Here is a 24300-nt window from a genome sequence, read left to right on the forward strand (position 1 = left end):
AAGGTTATATTTGTTTTTAATGTTAAGAATAAAGATATCCTGTTTTCACTTAAACCTCTTGAAATATTATAAAACAATGAATGTTCACTAGTACAAAAGTTGAGAGTTCAGGCCAGAACTCTTAGCCACTTGAATTTTATTTTCCTTCCCCAGCAATTTGCTAGATGCTTGCACTGTTCTCTGCTCTCTATGGCATTCCCGGGCCCAGCAGCCTGAACTGGCCCCCGAACTGGCAGTGCCTGGGAGCCCCCAGAGGAATCCAGCTTCTCCAGTAGTCTACTTCCTTCTCCTTCAGTCTCCCCAACAACAGATATATTATTTTTATTTTTATTTAGAAGGCAGTCTACACTGTTTTATATTTTCCCAAGGATTTTGGTCAAGCCATTTAAAGTGTTTATCTCAATGGAGTGAGTTGCTTATGTAGCTCTATATATTTGTAATAATAAATGGTGTGCTACATTTTTTACCTTTAATTGAAACTCTTTTTCTCTTTTTGAAAAGGTAATCGTAACAGTTATCCTGGGACTGGTCATAGGCGCCATTTTTTATGATCTAAAAAGTGACCCTACAGGAATCCAGAACAGGTAAGTACATTTGGATCTTGGTTTTCAAAAGTGCTATTACTTATTCCAAGGTAATGAAAATCCATTATGAATTTGAATTTCAGACAAATACAAGATGAATTGACAAATAGGATAAGTCAGTGAATTGAAAGCTGTGTGGAAGGCTTAATTTTCCTCTCTATATAGTGGTAAAATACATAGAACAAAAACTTTACTTCTTGTCCACCTTTAGGCGTGCAATTCAGTGACATTAATTTCATTCACATTGTTGTGCAATCACCACCATTCAACACCAGAATATTTTTTCCACATTCCCAAAGTGAATCTCTGCCTTCATTGAACAGTTCTGTACCGCCCCCCTTTTTAGCCCCTGGGAACCACCATTTTACTTTCTGCCTCTGAATTTGATGATTATCGGTATCTCATATAAGTGTATCATATAGTATCTGTCCTTGGTGATTGGCTTATTTTCCTTAGCATAATATCTTCAAGGTTCATCCATGCTGTAGCCTGTGTTACAATTTCTTCCTTTTAAAGGCTGAATAATATACCTTTGTAATATTTTGTTTACTTGTTTTATTTGCCACATTTTGTTTATTCATTTACCTGTCCATGGAGATATGGACTGTTTCTACCTTTTGGCTGTTGTGAATAATGTTGCTATGAACATGGGTGTATAAGTAAATATCTGTTTGAGTCTCTGCTTTCAATTCTTTTGGATATATACCCAGAAGTGGAGTTACTAGATCATTTCATAATTCTATTAATTTTTTTTTGAGAAACTGCCATTCTCTTTTCTGTAGCAGCTGCACTATTTTGAATTTCAACCAGCAGTGCACAAGTGTCTCCATTTCTCCCCAACCAGGTCTTGTTATTTTTTGTGTGTTTTTTTTGTGTGTGGTTTTTATTTTGTTGTTGTTTATTTTTGTCATTCCTCCTTCTCCCCCATTATAATAGCCACCCTAATTGGTTGAATTGGTATCTCTTTGTGGTTTTGATTTGCATTTCCCTAGTGATTAGTGATGCTGAGCATCTTTTCATGTGGTTATTGGCCTTTTATATGTCTTCTTTGGGAAAATGCTTACTCAAGCCATTTGCCCATTTTTCAATTGGATGTTTTTATTGTTGAGCTGTAAGAGTTCTTTATATATCTGGCTATTAACCCCTTACCAGATATAAATTTGCAAATATATTCTCCCATTCTGTTGGTTATCTGTTGATAGTGTTCCTTAATACACACAGTTTTAAATTTTCTCTTAGTCCAGTTTATCTATTTGTTAGTTTTGCAGGTAGTCCTGTTCCATCGGTGCCTGGCCCATTCTCTGGAGATTGGACCTGCAGGACTACTGAGGGAGTGGCTGCGGCTGGGCGGTGGGCCGCCGGGACCAGTCTGTCAGCTGAGGGGCGCTCCCCCTGTGGGAGCACAGTGATCACCAGGGGGCAGCTCCTGCATTGAGCATCTGCCCCTGGTGGTCAGTGTGCATAATAGCGACCAGTCGTTTCTGTCGTTCGGTCGCTTAGACTTTTATATATATATATAGATTATTGGTGGTAAAGACAATGAGTATCTATAGACTCTTTATTTCTGGGGTTGTACCCTTGGATTTACATAATATGCCACTTCCTCTCTTAGTTTCAACTGGCATCTTTAATGTTAATTAAATTGTTCCGTCATAACAGGGAAGCCCAACCGACACTGTTTCAGGTGTGTTGGCATGCTTTCATAGCGTTTACGTTGTTGTCAAAGTGTAGGTAAACTGAGTACTTTCCTTTTTAGACCTTAATTATTTTACTGAGAGAGGTTTGCTTTCAGTTTGAGCACATTGGAAAGCACGTTGGCAGTGAGTTGTCCAGGACAATACGAAGGTTCTTCTGATGACTGTGTGGTGAATGTATATAAGGAGGTATTGCTAGAGATGTCACTCCACTCTTCCATTTTGCATCCTCATGTCTTAGTTCCTTCTTTGCTTTAAAAAGTTGCTAATAGAGGCTTTAAACTTTTGCAGGCTTTACTTGACTCTTTCTCTGTTCATGCATTAGGACGGTACTTGTGTTTTTGTTAGTTAACATTAAAGGTGGTAGCATTTTGTGACCTAGGTAATCATCACCTTGGCTGCCATAACAAAGAACCACAGACTGGATGGGTTAAACAACAGAAATTTATTTCTTACAATTCTGGAGATTTGGGTGCCAGGATGGTCAGTTTCTGATGAGGGCCCTCTTCCTGCTTTCTGCCTTCCTGCTAAGTCCTGGCATGGCACAGAGACCTCTGATGTCTCCCCCTTTTCTTCTCAGGGCACTAATCTTGTCATGAGGGACCTCTCCCATGACTTCATCTAAATTTAATAACCTTCCAAAGATGCCACCTTTAAATATCATCACCTTGAGGACTTCAACATAGGTATTTGGGGAAGACAGTTCCATCCGTGGCAACCCAGGGCTGTGAATTTGGGGCACCACTGTGGAGACACTGGGATGGGAGAGACCTGAGGGGACTCACTCCTCCCCTCCCTCACTGTTTTAACTTGAACGGTTGTTTAACATTTATCACGTGAGGCAGCAGTTCAGCAGGTAGGAATGATCCAAGGACGCGTAGTGGACACAGTGCTCCTTCCCCTTCTCTCGCCGCAGAGCTGGGGTGCTCTTCTTCCTGACCACCAACCAGTGTTTCAGCAGCATAACGGCCGTGGAGCTCTTCGTGGTGGAGAAGAAGCTCTTCATGTGAGTGTGTCTGTTCCGGGGAGGGCGCTGTCCAGTGTCAGGGCTGGTGGTCAAACTGGTCATGTCCAGAAGTTGGCACGGATTGGTCCCTGGGGATTACCAGTGTTCATTGAGAAAAAGCAGTCCTTGGCTGGGAGAGAAATCTTGAAACCAAGGGAAAAGGGAGTTTAAAGATTAGGGTATGGCTGCAAAGGCAAACGGTACAGAGAATGCAAGAGATAGAGGCTGAAAAAGATCTTCTGTTTTAGCAAATAAGAAGTCACGAGGACCTTCACAGGAAAAGTTTGAGGAGCTCGGTAGAGGGAAAGTAGTGGGTTAAATTGTAAATTGAAGATGGAGAAGTAAAGTTGACAAAGAATATAGACCAAGCCTAGCCCTCAATGAAAGGGAGGATGGAAGAGCCAGAGGCAGCTGTTTTGTTTCTTGTGTTTTTCAAAGTGGGAAGAGATTTGCCCATATTTGCAAGCTTGAGGAGAGGAATTGTTAGAGAGGGAAAGAATGAAGGTTTGTGGAAGAGTTTGGACTCAACGGAGGAGAATGTAAGGAAGAGGAGGGACCTACGTCTTCACTGGGGAGAAAACAGGATTTGATAGCTGACAGTTGGGAGGCATGATCATTGAAGGAAGAAGTGCCATGTTTTTCATCATGAGAATGGAAAGAGAAGGTTTAGTGACCCAAAGCTCTACTTGGGGAACGTGGAGAATAGCAGCACCACCTTCTTCAGAGTCAGAAGTGGGGAGAAAGCAAAGCCTGTGTGACCACTGAGATCAGCTACTTAAGTTCTTTCTCAAGAGTCAGAGGAGAAGGAGGAGGTGCAGAACGTGTTTACCTGGAGTGGGGGTCCTGAGGGCAAAGTGGGCGGCATTGGGAGGGAATTCTAGAATGAGAAGAGGGGTCCCTGCACTGAGCTCTTAGAAGCCATGTCTCAGGGGAGGTGTGCCCCTGAGATGATACCTGATGCTGACTGGGTGAAGGTGGTGTGTTAACCTGTAGGATGTGAGAAGCTGTAGTTGTTAGACCCCTGCTGGCAGCAGAAATCAGGACAGCAAATGATTTAATCATCCGGCCTGTGCCTTCTTAAACTAAAGTGGGATGCATGGTGTGCATTTTTGTATTTTAGGCATGAATATATTAGTGGATACTACAGAGTGTCATCTTATTTCTTTGGGAAACTCCTATCTGATTTACTACCGATGAGGATGTTACCAAGTGTTATATTTACTTGTATAACATACTTCTTGTTAGGTAAGCAATAAGATAAAAATTATGTTTCTGTAGTCTTGGATGTGAGAGGAAGCTAATTTCTTTTTGCAAGAATTTATATATTTTTTTTTGACAAAGCACTATAGGACAAGATCCACTGATTGAGTTTAAGCCTCCATTTTACAAATAAAGGGTGTGCCATAAACAATTAGGCATAGAACCTGGATCCTCAGCTCCTGATTAGTATTCTTGTGGCTGCTCCAATATCATACACAATATAGTGTAGGACCCCTAATAGTGCCCCATTATAGCTTATGCAGTAGTTTTGTGAAACTTCATTTAACCCCATCCTCAATCCCAAGCGCTGTGGTATTTGTCTCCGAGGCCTGGGTTCTGGCAGCACTCCCTCAGAGAGTGACACTCCTGGGAGGTCATGGGGTCCTGATCTCCCAGTTTCTTCACTGTCACTGTTACAGCAAACGGTGAGGAACGTGGTGATGTCTGGGGGAAAGCATGTGCTCCTGACAAGTTTCCTTCTTAGGAGAAGGCCGTAGGATTCTGGCCAGGTGTGTAGCCTCCAGCCCCCACCTCAGGCACTCAGAAATTGGTAATAATTGCACAACGGGGAGCACAGGTGTTATGTTGTAATGTGCTCAGGCAGTAGTATAAAAAAGAAAACGGAATCACTCTGTACAGTTATATGGGGGGGGGCAAGGAAATTGGTGACTCAGGGTAATGTTGGATAGAGGATGAACTTTTCATTCTGATAACTGTTTCTCAAAATGTTTGCACAATAAACAATTCCCAATACACAGGGACCTAGATGGTTGGATTAACCCCCTCTTTCCTTCCTAAGGATTGAAACCGAAGGTGGAGGCCTTCTTCATCATGATGTTTACCCTTATCATGGTGGCTTATGCGGCCAGTTCTATGGCACTGGCCATAGCAGCAGGTCAGAGTGTGGTATCCATAGCAACCCTTCTCATGACCATCTCCTTTGTGTTTATGATGGTGAGTAGGAACTGTGCTTCTCTGAGAAGTAATTATTTCCCCTCATTCCTTCCCAAAAGTTTACCTGTCATGGAAAACCTGCTTTGAGGATTTTGTCAATGAGACTCTTAGCTTTAAGGAAGCCATATATTAAAATATAACTTATATCAGAGAATGTACCAGCTTTTTCTCGACCTTACCCAGCCTTTTTTTGCTACTATTCTAATCTAGTTACTATAACTTCAGTAATAGTTTTTACAATTAAGATTTTAAAAGATGCTTCTTTGGTGACATACAGGGAAACCTTGATGACTGAGAACTTCAAAACCAGAAAAGTATTTTTCAGTCCTCACCCCAGGATATTTTTTCCATTGATCTTTAAAGAGAGAATGGAATGGGGGGAAGTAGGGGTATAGAGGAGGGAAGGAGGGAAGGAGGGAAGGAGAGAGGAAGGGAGGGAGGGGGAGAGAGAGAGAGAGAGAGAGAGAGAGAGAGAGAGAGAGAGAGAGAGACAGACATATCGACTGGCTGCCTCCCACACTCTCCCTGCCCTGGGCAGGGGATGGAACCTGCAGCTGAGGTACATGAAGTACATGTCCTTGACTGGGAATTGAACTGGCATTCCTTTGGTCCATGGGCCAACACTCTAACCCAGTGGTCGGCAAACTCGCGAGCCGCGACTTGCCACTCTGTTGACTAACGAGTTTGCCGACCACTGCTCTAACCACCTAGCCAAACTGGCCAGGGCAAAACCAGAAAAATTTTGATTGGAAGATTTCCTCATAGAAATGGCAGGTTCATTGCCTGACTTCTGCGCTGGTGTTAGAGAACTGCTGGCTTATTTCCCCAGCAGCTGAGAGGGTTTGTTTGGATCAAATACTTTCCAAGGGAGAAGCTAAGCTCCATAAAAAATAGAATATTTTGTGTGGCATTGGTCACTCCTCTATTTGGAAAAGGAGTGTTTTAAAAATAGTGAAATATTCCAAAGTCCACATTATACTAGGTCCCCTCCTTTCTGGGTTCTTGATATTCTCTTATATCAATATATTTCTGGTTACCTTTTTTTTTTAATGGTTACTTAATCCTAATCTGACATGCCCTAACTTTTGCATAGGTGAAACCACTTAGTACAGCAATTTTCAACAGGTGTGCTATAAAAGGCACAATGGTGTGATGTAAGAATTTTTACAACATATAATACCTGACTATTTAGTCAGGGGCACTGACCTCTTTTCCCTTAGAATATCAAATAAAAAAATGACAACAGCCAACACAACAATACCCATCCAGTGTGAATGAATCAAAATTATACTTGTTTGTTGTTTTTTTTGTCAGATAGGCAAAAAATGTAACTTATTTTTTGGTGTGCCACAGAATTTTAGAACCTAGTTTACTAGTATATGTGCCACGAAATGAAAGAAAGGTAGTAAATTGTTGCGTTAGCATATTTCCCCATATTACATCAAGTAAACAGGAGCACTTAGCCTATTTACTTACTACATGTATCCTTTTTGCTAGAGTTAGGAGTAGATGTCTTCAAAAAATTGTAAACAGCACAGTCTGGCCATTGAAAACTACCAATCTAAACATTATTGAGAAAGTGATAAACCTTGCACAATTTTCCTATAATGTCATCCAATAAATAAAATATCCTTTGCCCTGGCTGGTGTGGTTAAATGGTTAGAGCATTGACCTGCACATTGAAGGTTCAAGTTCAATCCCTGGCCCTGGTTGACTTATATAGAACTTTAAAAACCACATATAAAATTGTATTTTACTGGGTGATGTTATATACTGAACACTTGGTTAGAGAAAGTTAAAAAATATGGCCCTAACAAATTTTGCTCAGTGGTTAAAGTGTTGGCCTGTGGACTGAAGGGACTGAGGTTTGATTCTGGTCAAGGGAACATACCTTAATTGCAGGCTCGATCCCTGGCCCCAGTAGGGGCATGTGTCTCTCTCACATTGATGTTTCTTGTCTCTCCCCTCCCTTCCATTCTCTCTAAAAAATCAGTGGAAAAAAATGTTCTCAGGTGAGGAATAACAACAACAATAGTAACACCAACATCATTGTCCTTGTTATGCCCCACATCCAGAGTGCCAGTTAGGAGAAGTTCTATATGAACCTCTTTTTTGTAGCCATTTCTTCCTGGAATAGTCCTTCCTGGGTCTCCATAGCAACGCTACTTTTGGTATCTTTAAATGAAGGTATTGACCATATTTTATGCTGCAGCTTGCCACTTTATGCTTTGGGTTATTTTAAACACCCATTCTAAACCCCAAATTATTCCTAAAGTCACTTGGAGATAGAATGCAAACCCTGGGAATCAGAGAGCTTACTGTGTTAAGGAAGTCCTGAGGCCCACCAGGTGCTCAGGATCCATTCTGGTGTGTCCATTGGTGGGAACATGTGGTTGCATCATTACAACAGTCAGGACCGTGGGCCTTCCGTGGTGTGCTGTTACAGAGAGAGTAAAAGCCTCGACAATTAAGGATCTTCCAGTTCAATGAAACATAGATACGTTGTCATTCCTTCACAACCACAAACAGCCTCAGCTAAGAGAGGAATACACATGCAAGAAGGACATGGTAAGTCTTTAGAGCAGTGGAAAGAATTTCAAGAAAGCGTTGTCCTTAGCAGAAATGTCTCCAGGGCAGGAGGGGGTTAGAGCGGTGAGCTTTACAATTCAGGAAATCACTCCACCAGTTCTGGTTGCTGGGATTTTCTCTTGTAGATTTTTTCCGGGCTGCTGGTCAACCTCAGGACCATTGTGCCCTGGCTCTCATGGCTTCAGTACTTGAGCATTCCTCGGTATGGCTATGCGGTAAGTTCTCTTCTGTCCCTGTGACTAGTCTGTTGTTCCCAAGCTGGGGACAAGCAGAATGAAGCCTGACCACCTCATGTCCCCAGACTTGGCTTTCCTGTGCTGAAGCAGGAAGATTGACTAATTGATGTAAAAAATGTTGGTTTTCATTTCAGTAACAAATTACATGAGAGGATGGGAGCCTAGACTACATTTTGTTTTTCTAGACTCCATATTTTATATTGCAAGGGAAATTTAAAAAAACCAAGACCACATACTATTCATAACCATTATTGGTTTTAGAATCTAACTCCAGTGAAAACTGTCTGTCTTAATATAGTATAATTCAGCTTCAACTGCCAAGAATTATGACTGGTTTTGATTAAAACAAACAAGAACAATACAAAAGATGTTACCATAAATTAACAATAGTCACTGAGAACCATTGTACCATTTTAGTGTTTTGGGGTTATAACATTGGGGAGAGGAGGAGAGTGCTGTGGGGGTAATATAGCCAAAGGTCTTCCCTGTTTGCCAAATACTTTATTTCCTTTGTATTAGAAGCCAAAATTTTAACCATAGGCCTCCTGAATACCAGAAACAATCATTTTAGCTGCTCTGGTGTGACAAAGACTGTGAATGTGAGGCTTGGTTTGTTTTCAGAAATAATAAAGAATTAAACTAGGAGGATGGGATTGTGATAATTCTTTGGAAACTTTGAAATTCAAACCTGTTTACCTTGCCTATTTCCCCTGGTGTTATAGGCTTTGCAGCATAATGAATTTTTGGGACTAAACTTCTGCCCGGGACTCAATGTCACAGCAAATGATACCTGTAGCTTTGCAACGTAAGTGATGCGTTTGGTTACTGTGTGATGTGATGGAGAAAGGCCACTGGGCTGAGCTGGTATGAGTCCTTTCAGGGACACTGGCCTAGGAGAGCAGATGCCCCTCAAAGTGAAAGGAGAGTCCCTAAGTTATCACTGAGGCTCTCATAAAAGTTGGTTTCAGGGACCAGAGAAGATTCTTAGTGACCTATATATGTTAGCTGGGCCAGCCAGCCAGAGAGCACCTCAGGTCCAGAGGGCAAGTCCTGTAGGCCTTCTCTAGGGATATTAGAAACTTATATTCTACTAAGTTCCGGCTGTCCCTTATTTTCCAAGCCGGATGAGGTTAGGCTCTCATTTATCCAGCAAAAGGTCCTGTTTAGACCCTAAGAAAGCAATCTCAATTGAAAAGCCAAAGTTAAAAAGCAGCCATTCATTTTTTACCCCCTGTCCTTAGTTACCTTGACTCTTACCTGTAGCCTACGGTCTCTCAACCCTTAACTCTTAGCTTCACCTCAAGGATTTAAAAAAGCTGAAAGAATGTCAGCCTGAACTTCAGACACACAGGAAGGAAGAGAAAGGGGAGAAAAGAACAGCCTTCTGGCCAAAGGGCAAGGACCTCTCTCTCCCTCCATTGTAACTAGTGAGCTGACAGGGAAAGCCGCAGGAGGGCCTGGTGTGACATCATGGTGTTCGTGGGTGCATGGACATTGCCTTGCAATCGGCGGGATGCCTAGTGCAAACTTCCCCAGTCCACGACCAGCTCATCCTTCATGGGAGTCTGTTAGCAGCGAGCACCCTAATTTCAGTGCTTGACCCACGTGCCACAGTGCGGCAATCACAGAGAAAGAGAGAACTCCATGGCCAGAAGAAAAGATGCAGGATGAAAGAGAACACAGTAATGTTCTTCAAGCCAAGGTGGGGAGGACAGCTGGCTTACCAGTGACGCAACAATCTGAGTCACGGTATCCAATATGTTGTAGGCCTTGGGAATGGCACCAGGTGTCTGACCCGTTGGGCCAGATCAAACCTGGGTTCAGCAACCTCCGCACCTGGGTTCTGGCTAGGAAATGATCCAGAGCAAGACCCAAACTGTAAGAGAACATTTATTTGGTAAATTACAGAGGTAGAAGAAGTAATTCCTAGAAGAAATGGGCTTAGGAAACGATTTCTGGAGGTAAAGGAAGAACCTTTGGAGTTTGGGAGTAACGAAGCAGATGGTAATATGCAATTATAATACATGCAACATATAAAATATGTGTTAATTGTTTATGTTATCAATTAGGCTTCTATGAACAGTAGGCTATTGGTAGTCAAATTTTGGGAGAGTCTAGTTATACGTGGATTATTGACTGTGCGTGGGGGTCAGCGTCCCTAACCCCACATTGTTCAGGGGTCAACTCTATTGCCAGGAAACCTGTAGGGAGGAAGAGGAAGTTTCTTTATCCTGCCCACCCTCTTTCGATCTGAGTGTGACATTTTTCAGATCTGCTCCATTCCAGGAGTCACACAGCAATGGTGCCAGACAAGAATGGTGGCTGTGCCAGTTATTTTTAGTACCAGGTGCTGATCTCACCCTTGGCAGGGCTCCTCCCTCCTGCTCTACTCCAGCTTCCACTGAGGCCTCACCTGATAACTGGGCCTGCGGTGATGTCCTGTAGCTGAGCGTCTGCCAGGCTCATCCCGGTCTGTCCCAGAGCTGATGGAGTGCGATTGTCAGGAAGCCCTTCCCCACCTCTTTTCCTAGTTTTGGGATTCTTAGCCTGCGTTCCCTTGTGTGGCTGATTTGTGGGTAATGAGTTCTATAAAGAGCCTTGATCGTGTTTGTAAGGGCCCACGTGTCATCTGTTAAAGCGGAGGATTTCCCTTTAGGAGCAAGTGAAAATTTACTTAAACATTTCTGCCTTTGAAGAGAGCAGCTTCATAGATGGGGAGCCAAATGAATCTGGAGAGGATAGCAACTTGGTTCAAAGTGTGAGCCTGTGGACTTGGCCAAGTTCCTTAAACCTTAGTCTCTTCATCTTTTAAACATGTATAATATCCACCCCATTGAGTTGTTTTGGGTGTTAACTAAACTGTTATATGCGGGTTGCTTACCATGGTAGCTAGCAGAGTTGTAAGTACTCATTGACTGTTACCTATTACATATGAAGTGATACTTATTTAAGACTTAGGAACATATAGGGTTCTTTTAACTAAGGAACAGCAAATACATCGAGTAAAATTGGACAGATAAGAATGCAATCAGACTCTTTTCTGTTGAATTTCAGATGTACTGGAGAAATGTTTTTGAATAACCAGGGCATCGATCTCTCACCTTGGGGCCTGTGGAAGAATCACGTAGCCTTGGCATGCATGATCGTTATCTTCCTTACAATTGCCTACCTAAAATTGTTATTTCTTAAAAAATTTACTTAAATTTCTTTTGAATGTACGTGGTGTATCTATAATTAAAAAGAACATCTTGATTTATGTATTCAATGAATTTTGTGTCTTTTCATTTGCCATCATATTATTGTTCAGCCAAAAATATTTCCAAGAAAGCATCATAGTAATCATGAACTGAATTGTACATGAAATAACCCATCATTATCTAGTGGTATTCTGTACTGTTTATTAGTTCATCTAGTTAGACAGTAACTACAGGGGAGAAATCTAGTTTAATTAATTGACCTAAAAAAGAATTGAATTCTAGTTTGGCCAGTATGGTTCCATGGTTGAACTTTGATCAATCACCCAGGAGGTCATAGTTCAATTCCTAGTCAGGGCACATTGTCCGAGTTGTGGGCTTGAGCCTCAGTAGGGTATGTGCAGGAGGCAGCCAATGATTCTCTCATCATTGATGTTTCTATCTCTCCCTCTCCTTTCTGCTCTAAAGTCAATAAAAATATATTTTTAAAAAATTGAATTCTAGAAACCCATTACAAGTCACTAATATCTGTTAGTAGTTTCCTCATCTTTTAACTGAATAGTGTGCCAGTTACCCTCCAGCTTCAATATGATATGAATCTATGTCATTTTTTAATAAATAAGAAATAATGGATGTATTGATGCTGTAGTGGAAGTATGAAATCTAAACAATGTTGGAAAATCCTAGTGTTATTTATAGGGTAAAAAAACCCATTATGAAGAAAAAAGCTTTGATAAGCCTTGAAAGGTTAGTAGAACTTACTGAGATTTCTCTGTACAGGTTCTATTCAACCTGATGCTGTCTGCCACTTAGTCACTTTGAGATCCACATACTGGTGGGACAGCAGCCAAAGAAATCAGTTATTGCGTTGGTCATTGCTGTCAGGAGAGGCTAGATTTGACTAATACAGAAAGGACAAATTCACAGAGGTACCTTGGGGTTTCCATGTCCCGTGTTTACAGTAAACAGGCAATCCAAACAACCACAGCCTGGAAAAGGACAAAGGACTTTAAGCCCTCAGCAAAGAAGATGTGGATCATCACATCTTCTGGCCAAGAGAGAGGGAACTCTGGAAAGGCCAGTAGAGGAAAGATGTGACATAATTATGGCCTTGTGACAAGCAGTGGCGATGGGACTAGCTGGTTCCACTAACCATCCTGTGATCTGTTTTCTAGAGATTATAGCTGGCTTCCCTCAACTCAAAAAGTTCAGAGTGGACTTAATGTGGGCATGAGTGGGTGGTTAAAGCAGATGCTTTTGGTGCTCTGTGTCACATCTCCTCTGCACCTCTGACTTCAATTGCAGCTGTGGTCAAGTTCCATGTGAGCTCAGATGCTGTTGATAGCAGCCTACCTCAAGCAACAGAAATCCCTTCACTTTTCTGCTGTAAGGCCTTCTCCAAAGCTGAAAGAACCTGCTCGGCTGAGGGCAAACATAGCCTGAAAATGCAGGTGTTAATACCTCAGGGGAACCCCTCAACTATTAGGGATTGGGGCCAACAGACAAATGCCCCAGCTTTATGTTCTCCAGACAGGGGATTATGGGAGGCATTTCATAGTGTTGTCAGAGGTGGAACTGAGCGCTTGTCGCCTACAGGGCAACTTCAATCACACACCTGTGTATTGGCATTTCCTCCTTTCCTGGCTCTCTGTTTCCTATTCCAGATTCCTGGTATCGCCTCCCAAACAAACTACCTGAACTCAAGTTCTTGGTTTTTCTTGTAAAGGAAGACAAACTGAAACACATTGCCATTAGACCAGAAACAAGACCAGCATATCTACTATCACTGCTACTGTCCCACATGATACTGTCCTTATTTACAAATGAGCTGGCCTTCTTCATAGAAAACCCAAAGAGTCAATACAGAATCTATTAGAGCTAGCAAAGTATGTGATATATAAAATTAATTGATAAAAATTAGTAATTTTCCTCTAGATCAGCAATAACCAACTAGAAAATACAATGGAAAAAAGATTCTGTGCATAGTAGCAATAAAGCCATATTAAAGAATATATAAGATCTTTATGAAATTTTAAGAAACACTTAAAGGATATTAAGGAAGTTCTGAATAAATGGAGAGTCATGTTTGTGATATTGTAAAATGTCAGTTCTCCCCAAATTAATCAATAAATTCGATGCAATTTCAATTAAATTTCAGTGGGACTTTTTTCTCCACCCTCCCCCACTCCCAGGAACCCCAAATCTATTCTAACAGATCCATATGTAATATTAAAGGTTCCCAAAAATAGCTTAGTCAATTTTGCAAAAAAAATAAAAAAAATAAAAAAGGCCTATGAGGAGACCACATATGAAAAACAACATATACAATGACAATACAAATTGTTATGCAGGAACATTCAGAAATCAGTATAACAGACTAAAGACTTAAAAAATAGACACATACCAGTATTGATAAAACTGGTTCATTATAAGGAGAAAAATACTGGTGAACCTCATTCAAAGTTACTTGTAAAATGTATTAGATGTGAAAGGTTAGACTGTAAGTTTAATAAATAAAAGTTTGTGATCTTGTAAAGGTCTCTGTAACACTCTCAAACTCAATAAAACTAAATGAATAAATTGATTTTACTATATAAAAAAACTAGGAAACACTGACAAAGTTATCAGTTGGATGAGAGATATTAATGAAATCCACAACTGATAAGGGATTAATACTTAAACCATAGGAGGAAATTTTGCCAATCAACAAAAAAGACCTTGACCCAGTGGAAAAATAGGCAATGAATGAAAACATACTTGTTTCCCATTAGATCACAGTGTAAGGTTTTAAAGTGTTATTAGAAAATTTACAAAAGAGAAACAAAAATGTTGAATAACTATAAGGGGATGTTTAAACTTATTAATTAGGAATCAGATAAAGGCAAAACAAAATGAGACCTCACTTTAAAACCATTCCATTTACAAAGACTAGGAAGTTGGGTGGCACCAATGCTGATGAGGGTATGGACAAAAGTGGTACTCATGCATGTAGTGGAATGGTAGACTGGTGCCGTCATTCTGGAGGGCCATCTGTTCTGGGTAAAATTAAATATTTGTATACCTGGGACCCAGGACTCCAACTCCTGTTACATACCCACTGAGAAGTCATGAAGTCAATAAGAGAATTATGTACAGAGATTTTGAAGTAGAAATAGTAGAGCCAACCCTTCACTATAGGAATGCAAAAGTAAAATGTGGTGGCTGCACACTAGGAAATACTACACAACCATCATAACAACCTATTAGAGGTATATTCTAAAGAAGAAGTAGTTGTCTATCATGTTGTTAGACATGAAAAGAGAAGATGCCTTTGTTAAAGTCTAAGCCTTTATTATTAACCTCGTGACAAAAGGCAAATTAACCAGCTGCTTCTACTTAGGAAACAGACAACTCTTACATCTGCTTTTATATCAAGTCTTTATTAGGAAGTAAAGTGCTCAGTATTACACATTAATGAAATTCTCAATTGTTGAGAGACACCTGCATAAGTAACATCTTTTTAATAATATTAATATAAAGGGAAGATAGGAGAGGGATGAGGAGGGAATTCTCCATGACTAAATAAGAAAAAAATATGTAACTTAAGGGTAATAAGAAAGAATTTTACAGGTGAAATGAAAAACAGTATAACAATAAGTATCATAAAAGACTCTCTAGTGACCATAATTCATATATGGCACGTGGTCAATACACATGGATACCACATAATAGCTGCACTTCAAATTGAAGTTTGTTTACATGTAACAACATGGTACACATACATAAATACATACACTCACTATCCCTGGAATGCAAACTTTAGTACCTAATAATAAAGGACTTGGTGTAGTATACTGAAATGAAGATGAAGATGAAGCCATGGGAAATAACTGCTGAAGAAACCCAGTGCATATCACCTCTATGGCAGCCAGCTTAGAAAGGTTTGTTGCTAATGTTTTCATTGAAGATTTGACTGACACATTCTACCAATTAATTGAACAGCATGGGAATTAAAATACTGAATTAAAAAACAGGCCTCTCTTCTATTCTCCAAGTAAGTTTTTCACCAGCACTGTATTCTCTCCTGCTTGTCCTATTAGCTCTCAAAAGGTCATCTTACTCATGACTTTTGAAAAATAAGATTTTTATTTTTTATTGAGAAATAGATTTCTTCCCCATTAATTTGGTAAGACACTCTCCTAATGAAAAAACAAACAAGCCCTAGCTGGTTTGGCTCAGTGGATAGAGCATCAGCTTGTGAACTGAAGGGTCCCGGGTTTGATTCTAGTCAAGGGCACATGCCCAGGGTTAGGGCTCGATCCCCAGTAGGGGGCGTGCAGGAAGCAGCGGATCAATGATTCTCTCTCATCATTGATGTTTCTCTCTCTTCTTTCCTGTCTGAAATCAATATAAATATATTAAAGCAACAAGAACAACAAAAAACCCAAACTACTGCAAACTCAAACTTTGGCTGACACTTTCTGTTGTTAATGGGTGAACTTTCAATACCAAAAACTCCATTTCATAAAATTGAGCTCCATGTAGAGTATACATCCTAGGTTTGAAATACAGGTCAAAAGCATTTGAGTTCTGTATTCTTAAAATAGTACACAATGTACACTTTGGTTTTATAATATATTTATATGAATTTCACCACTCCCTTAAAATTTTGTTTAAAATGAACATATTCACTACAAATTTCAGTACTAATTAAACAATTTAATAAGTGGCTCTTCCTAGATTAGTTGCAACATTACATTCAGTTGCAAGTAAGTTGAGCCGTGGGGAAAAGAGAATATATAGTAAATCTTTATATTAAATTAATTATTAGAAACAGTTGAGCTTAGTGATAAGGCTCCTTCCAATTCTCCTATGTTAAAGTCCAAGAAGACATTTTAACCCATAGTTGGTCTTTGCGGTTTCATGCAGCTCATTTCAAATGAGAGAAAAATAGTGTAAAAATTAAGTAAAACAGTTATCCCCACAGACATTAGATATGATAAAAGAATAAAAAAGCACAGAATTCAACATTTATCTGAACCATTCATACATATTCTAGCATAATGACTACATACTCATTCTATGGTTTGGAGTTCTTTTCCAGCTTGTCTTTTAGAAAAGTTTACCCCAGGAAGGTAGTTGAAATAAAAGGCTCCTTTCTTGAAAAAAAAAAAAATGCTATATATTAAGCCTATGAGCCAAGCTTGAGTGGGAAGGAATGCCCCTACTTACCCTTCACACACTGGGCTAAAAGGACAATACTGATTTTTGTGATTGAAAATAAAATTCAGAAGCCTTTAAACAGTTCTCTTCTAGCTTATAAGGCAACTTCATTGTCAATTGAGAAGACTCAGTCATGGTACCAAGTGAGTACACCACTTCTTATACTTTACAGAGATTCTTTTTAATGTACTCAATATTTACACCTAATTACTTAAATGAGTAAAAAAAAAAATCTTTGATCCATGGGCAAAGTTGATTTAAAATAAATTAAAGTGCAGAAGAATTAACAATTGATCACAATGACCAACATCATGTGCTGGTCAGGGCATATAAATACAGCAGGTCCTGGAATAAAGTCGTTTTATTATTAATGTTTATGCTGTGGGAACATAACTCTTACTTATGCCAATTAGCCTATGGTAAAATTGGTTTCATTATATTTCGTTTCACCACAGTTCCAAGAACCGATCCATGATATTAAGTGAGGACTTACTGTAGTAACCTTGCAATGGCGATTCAGGAAGCCACCTTCTCACCTATTAGAAACACATTTGCTAACACATATCCTACACGTGCATATTGGAACTCCCGTTTCCACCCGCGCCTTCCATTCCTTCTGTAGACTGAGAGGAAGAAGGGCGGGAGCTTCTGGGGTGAGGCTGACCATTTAGTCCCACAGGAGTGCCTAAACCATGACTTATTTGGGAAGCTGCATCATCCGATTCCCAGCGTTCCAACTCTTCACGCACTAGCCGTTCCATCTGTTCCCTGTGGATCTCACTCTCACGACCCAGTCTTTCATCCTAATAAGGAAAAAAGAAACCAGCAAGTTAGGGATGCATATTCTCTCTCTCTTTTTGCTAATCCTTACCTGAGGATATGTTTTTTAATTGCTTTTTAGAGAGAGAAGAAGGGAGAGAAAGAGAGAGGGAGAGAGAAACACTGATTAATTGTCTCCCTTATGTGCCCAACCAGGTATCAGACCCGCAACATTTTGGTGCATGGGATGATGCTCCAGCCAACTGAGCCACACCAGCCAGGGCAACTGATGGGTATTCTTGTACCTAGAAATTGCCTTAGGAAATTTGGTGATCAAGTAATCTGTTTATAATTAGGTATGTCTGGAGATTTAAAACATATAATAACAATTCTTAGTTACTACAGTACTTTCTTTGCTTATTTTATTTTATTTTTTAATGATCATCCTTTCAATCTTCCTTCTGCTTTTCTGTAATTTCCAAAGCTTTTGTAATAAGCAAATCTATACTGGGAGGGAAACCACCAAATTGCTTTGTCTTATTCTAAAGTTTTTTTGTTTTGTTTTTTATTTTTTGTTGTCTATAGTATTACAGATATCTCCCATTTCCCCCCCTCCTATCTCCTATCCATCCCCTCAGGTCTTCACTACCCTATTGCCCGTGTCCATGGGCTATGCATATACATTCTTTGGTTTGGTGTGGTTCAATGGTTGAGGATCAACCTATGAACTAGGAGGTCACAGTTCAATTCCCGGTCAGGGCACATGCCTGGGTTGTGGGCTTGAACCCCATTGGGGTGCGGGCAGGAGGCAGCCGATTGTTGTTTCTCTCTCATCATTGATGTTTTTCTCTCTCTCTCCTTCTCCCTTCCTCTCTGAAATCAAAAACAAAAGTGTATTTAAAGCGTAGCCGGCTTGTCTCAGTGGCTGAGTGTCAACCTATGAATCAGGATGTCAAGGTTCGATTCCCTGTCAGGGCACACGCCTGGTTTGTGGGCTTAATCCCCAGTGTGAGGTGTGCAATGAAGCAGCTGATCAATGATTCTCTTTTGCTTAATTTTACCATCCACTGATGTGATGGCAGGACCATCAGTGTGTGAAGTATTAAGAAAGTAACACCTCTAGATTATCATTTGATATGCATTGATCTGCAGTATGGAGACCAAGAAACCTCTCCGATTAAAAGGGTTACATATTACAACTACCCTAATGTTGTACACAGCAGACTTACCTCGGCCACTCCATCCAGCAGTCTTCCCAGCACTTCCCTTCTCTTCAGTTTGGCCCGCTCCATGATCTCCAGCTTCACTATCACAGCATCAATCTTGGACACAATGCTGCCGATGGAGTGCTCCATGCGGTCCACTCGTCTCACTAGGCTGCAGGAAACCACACAAAGCCACTTTGTGCTGTTGTCTTTTCAGCCCAGTTCGCTTTTCAAATGGAAGTGCTAAGATTTTTTTTTCTTCCACAATATGATAATCTGAAACTTTTCCCAAGTAGTCTCAAATTTTAGAGATGAACTCTCATACATTGCTGGTGGGAGTGCTAACTGGCACAACTTTTCTATAAGGGGGCATTGTATTAGAAGTCCTAAAAATGTATGCCTACCTTTTATTCAGATATTCCATTTTTGAAAAATTTCTAAAAAGAATAATTAAGCAGCCTGGCCTGTGTGACTCAGTGGTTGAGTGTCGACCCATGAACCAGGTCACGGTTCAATCCCCAGTCAGGACACATACCCAGGTTATGAGCTGGATCCCTAGTAGGGGTGTGCAGGAGGCAGCTGATTCATTATTCTATCTCATTATTGATATTTCTATCTCTGTCCCTCTCCCTTTCCCTTTGAAATCAATAAAAAACATACTTAAAATATATATAATTCATCATATGTATAATTTTTGGCTACCAGGATATTCAGTAGAGTTCTGCTTATTAATAGTGGGTCATCGAAAAAATTATTACATTAGATAATAGATTATTTTAAGCCCTAGCCGGTTTGGCTCAGTGGAGAGTCAGCCTCTGGACTGAAAGGTCCTGGGTTTGATTTTGGTCAAGGGCATGTACCTCCGTTTCAGGCTACCCCCCACCCCCGCCCCGCCCCACCTCGCCGTTCATGCCCTGTTCCGGGCACATGCAAGAGGCAATCAATTGATGTGCTTCTCTCACATCGATATTTCTCTCTGTCTTTCCCTCTCTCTTCCACTCTAAAAATCAATGAAAAAATATCCTCGGGTGAGGATTAAAAATAAATAAATAAATAAATAAATAAATAAATAAATAAGTTGTTCATCTATACAGCAGACTCTAAGGAGACATCAGAAATTATATTCTGAATGAATATTTAATGAAATAGAATGATGTTCACAATATATTAAGTAAACAAAGCAGTCAGAAAATAGTATATTCACTTATTACCCCATTATTTTGAATAAATAAAATGCAATGAATCCTTAAAAAAATAAGTAGGAAACAACTGGAATGGTGGCATGAGGGCTCTGTAGGCCCTCTCTCCAGTGAAACAACCAAAACTATTGAATATTATTTAAATTTTTGTTTTAATTTCTGAAAATTTCTTAAGAACATAGAGCAAATAAAGAAGCATTTAAGGCAATCCATGAAATTTCAGTAAGAAGAGTGAGAGTCTGTGACATCCGAGGCACACGCTGCTCCATCTCATCTGCCCCCAGCTCCGTGGGACAGAAGCACCATTCTTGGTGGGTGGGTCAGAGGACACAGGGCTCTCTCTCCCCTGAGATCCCAGTGGAGAGCTACAGTATCTCCCAGGGAAGAGGCAGGTTGCCAGCATTACTCATCCCATGCTTCCACCCAAAATCCATGTTTTAGAAGCTCTGATCCAGGCCAAGAGTGGCTAAATATAAGGCTCTTTCCCCATATCTAATAATGGAGATGGTGGTGATAAGCAGTGAAGAGGAGACTGGTCACTTCATGAGATCAACAAATTAAACTATTTACCAGCTAGTTTACCAGAGAGAACCAGGGAAGGAGACAGCAGATAAGAAGACAGCTAAAGACTGGCCTCAAAATTTACCTTTCAAAGGGGCCTGAACTTAATAAGACTGTAGAGCAATTTATATCCCGAGGCATTATTGAAAACAATAGGCCACTCAGCCAACAATTAGTGGAACCTAAAAGGTGGAAGTGATATCAACAGAGGCAGAGGCTTGACAGAGAATCAGGGAAAGACCAGGAGAACCCTGCTAGAACCAGTCTTCCCAGGATGCCGGTGTGCTGGGTCTGGCTGTGCCCTCTGAGAAGCAGCATCAGAGGCTTCACACGGTAAAGAAGGCAGGATGACTTCACTAAAAAACAAACACATAAACAGCAACAGAAACACGTCCTGGAGTAAGGAGAATTAGGATCCAGAATTTCTGTAATGTTATTTAATATCTATAGTTTTCAATAAAAAAATTATGAGACACAGAACAGGAAAATGTGACCATACGGTGGGGCGGGGGGGAGGAGCAGGCAACAGAAATGGCTTTGAGAAGGCCCAGATAGACTTAGTAGACAAAGAGTTCAAAGTAGCTATCATAAATATATTCAAAAACTAAAGGAAATCATGCTTAAAGAAATAAAAGACAATATGATGTCATTATGTTATCAAATAGAGAATATCAATAAAGCGATAGAGATTATTAAAAAGAGCCAAATAGAAATTTTGGAGTTGAAAAGTACAACCCATTAAATGAAAAAATTCATTAGAGGGTCTCAACAGTAGATTTCAAACTGCAGAAGAAAGAATCAGTGAACTAGATGGGTAGAAACTATGCAATCTGAAGAACAGAGAGAAAAAAGAATGAAGAAAAATGAACAGAGCCTAAGAAAAATGTGGAATACCATTAAGCACCTCAACATACACATAACAAGGAAAGGGGAGAGGAAAGGAGCAGTAAAATATCTGAAGACATAATGGTTGAAAACTTACTAAATTTGATGAAAATATTACACATTCAAGAAGCTTAGTAAACATCAGATAGGATAGCTGCAAAGGGATCCATACTCAGATATATCATAGTAAAAATACTGAAAGATAAATATTGAAAGCAGCAAGAGAAAAATAATTTGTCACGTACAGGGGAACCTCAGCAAGATTAACAGCTGTCTTCTCATCTGAAACAATAGAGGCCAGAAAGAAATAAAAGTAAAATAAAAATATTCCTTGATCAATGGATACTGAGGGAATCCATGCAAGCAGGCCTGCTTTAGATGAGATACTAAAAGAGTTCTACAAGCTGAAAGCAAGTGATCGCAGACAGTATTGTAATTATAATTTGCATGAAAAAACAAAGAGCACTGGTAAAGGTAATTATGTAACTACTAGAGGCCCAGTGCATGAAATTCATGTGGTGGGGGGGAGGTCCTCAGCCCAGCCTGCACCCTCTCCAATCCGGGACCCCTTGGGGGATGTCCAACTGCCGGTTTAGGCCCCATCCCTGTGGACATCCCTCTCACAATCTGGGACCACTGGCTCCTAACCACTTGCCTGCCTGCCTGCCTGATCACCCCTAACCGCCTCTGCCTGCCAGACTGATGCCCCTAACTGCTCCTCTGTTGGCCTGATCACTCCCTAACTGCCCTCCCCTGCCAACCCGATCATCCCCTAACTGCCATCCTCTACTGGCCTGATCACCCCTAACTGCCATCCTCTACTGGCCTGGTCGCCCCTAACTGCCCTCCCCTGCAGGCCTGGTCGCCCCCAACTGCCCTCCCCTGCAGGCCTGGTTGCCCCTAACTCTCCTCCCCTGCAGCCTGGTCACCCCCAACTGCCCTCCCCTGCTGGCCCGGTCACTCCTAACTGCCCTCCTCTGCTGGCCTGGTCCCTCCTTACTGCCCTTTCCTGATGGCCTGATCGCCCACAACAGCCCTCCCCTGCCAGCCATCTTGTGTGGGGGCAGCCATCTTGTGTGTTGGAGTCATGGTCAATTTGCATATTACCTTTTTATTATATAGGATACAAGGCAGTAATTCATAATTCATAATTTCCTCCTTTTTCTTTTAACTGATTTAAAAAGCAACAGTACAAGACAAATGTACATAAAATAAATGTCCTAATGCATTTGATAATAAGAGGTGGGTCAGAGCAAAGTTGTATGGCAATACTTACACTTGAAACTCTTCATAAGAAACCCCACTGGAGATGCTTCCCCTCCTTCTGGAGCTGTGCCCACTGTCTTCATCGTCCTCCTCCTCAGAGTCGTCCAGGCTTCGTGGGAAACTTCTGCTGCTCATGGGACGTGGTAAAGAGCTGTGATCCAAGTCCAGGTCCTCCTGAAGAAATGGGGCTATTGAGCAGGATCACCTAGACCCCACAGAACTTTACCCAGGACTTGGACCAATGAGTAGGGGGCGTGTGCCATTTACTTCTGGTTTCTCTGTGGTTCACACCAGACTGTAATTCCCACACTTGGTTCATGCATTGGCAAATTTTCAAAACAAATTTTAATTACCAGTGAGGAGTTATTAAGTTGTTGTTTGGACAAGAAAGAACATAGAAAAAGTAAATGAAGAAATATACCCCTTTTCATAAAAGATAACCCATTTAATAGCTACAAAGTAGGAAAGATATAATCTCCGAATAAAAATTTGGCTAAATACAGTCTTGTGAAAATTGTACTCTTTGTCTTCTTGTTCACATTTCACTACGATTGGTGGTTTTTCACCTAATGGTACTGTTCTGTGGAGCAGCATTTAGAAATCACTTTTCTATATTATCTTCTTATAGGAAAATGACTTAGGTTTAACATGCACTTTCATTCTTTGTACCTCAATTACCATCTATTTTTTTTTTGTTTAACCATTTATTTTTAAAGTTCACATTAAAGTTTTAACCTATTTTTTATTATAAAAGCCCATGTAAGTTTACTTTTAATGGTTTAATAAATATTCAACTAGAAGGCAGCTCTTTTATTTTAAATTAGAGGCCCAGTGCATGAAAATTCATGCACTGGAGGGGGGTGTCCCTCTTCCTGGCCTGCCCCCTCTCACAGTCCAGGAGCCCTCAGGGGCGGGAGGCAACCCGAAAATCAGGGGAAGGCGACGCCCCCATCACACCTCTGTACTGCCAGTGCAAGCCTCGGCTGGTCCTGGTTACCTGAGCCTCGGGCAGCTCTGGGCAGCTGGGCAGCTGCCATCTGAGGCTTGCCTGGACCTCGGGCCAGCCCTGAGTGGCTGGGCAGCTGACACCTGAGGCTTGCCTGCGCCTTGGGCATCAGCTGGGCAGCCGCCATCCGAGGCTTGCCTGTGCTTCAGGCCGGCCCTGGGCGGCTCGGGGGCTGAGGGGACTGGACACCGCCATCTTGTTGCTGTGGGCGCTTCCATCTTTGAAGGCATGGCAGTTAATTAGCATATTCCCTCCTTATTGGCTGTGGGTGCTGCCATCTTTGAGGGCGGGGCAGTCAATGAGCATATTACCTCCTTATTGGCTGTGGGCGCCGCCATCTTTGGGATGGTATGAGGGTCAATTAGCATATTCCCTCTTTATTAGATAGGATGTTGATTTCAAGAGTAACTAATTTTCTATCTCCTAAGAAATATTCCCCCCACCCCCTCTCTCATGAACATTGTGAAATATGAAACTACTCAGTTTTCTCTTTTCAAGTTCATTACTAGAAAGTTTAGGGCCAAATTTGTAGCCCAACATTAATAACATATGTGTTATTATGGATTTTTAGCTTCATTCATAGTCTAATTTTATATTTTACTTTTGTTTTGTTTTGCCTCATTCTTCATTTTGTTTTTTTTTACATTATGCTAACTTATTACAATTTTATATATTATCGTGTTATATATCCTTGTTGGAA

General features: G+C 40.8%; 2 protein-coding genes across 5 annotated transcripts in view; one reads left to right on the plus strand and one right to left on the minus strand.

The window, feature by feature from the left end:
- LOC308238808 (broad substrate specificity ATP-binding cassette transporter ABCG2) overlaps window positions 1-11590 on the plus strand; it is a 52199-nt gene extending 40609 nt beyond the window's left edge. For all 4 annotated transcript variants that reach the window (XM_080651158.1, XM_080651160.1, XM_080651161.1 and 1 more), the window contains 7 exons: window positions 502-584; window positions 3195-3284; window positions 4405-4529; window positions 5344-5498; window positions 8213-8302; window positions 9046-9128; window positions 11378-11590. In XM_080651158.1, the coding sequence (XP_080507284.1) occupies window positions 502-584; window positions 3195-3284; window positions 4405-4529; window positions 5344-5498; window positions 8213-8302; window positions 9046-9128; window positions 11378-11525 (774 nt within the window). In that variant the 3' untranslated portion in view covers window positions 11526-11590. The remainder of the gene's footprint in view (window positions 1-501; window positions 585-3194; window positions 3285-4404; window positions 4530-5343; window positions 5499-8212; window positions 8303-9045; window positions 9129-11377) is intronic.
- Window positions 11591-14916: 3326 nt separating this feature from the next.
- Window positions 14917-24300, minus strand: part of PKD2 (polycystin 2, transient receptor potential cation channel) — a 65660-nt gene continuing 56276 nt past the window's right edge. The window contains exons 13-15 of the mRNA XM_080684477.1: window positions 22605-22768; window positions 18708-18855; window positions 14917-17522 (exon numbers count right to left, since the gene is read on the minus strand). Coding sequence (XP_080540603.1) covers window positions 17286-17522; window positions 18708-18855; window positions 22605-22768 — 549 coding nt within the window. The 3' untranslated portion in view covers window positions 14917-17285. The remainder of the gene's footprint in view (window positions 17523-18707; window positions 18856-22604; window positions 22769-24300) is intronic.

The sequence above is a fragment of the Plecotus auritus genome, assembly GCF_963455305.1.
Source record: "Plecotus auritus genome assembly, chromosome: 1".
Lineage (NCBI taxonomy): Eukaryota > Metazoa > Chordata > Mammalia > Chiroptera > Vespertilionidae > Plecotus > Plecotus auritus.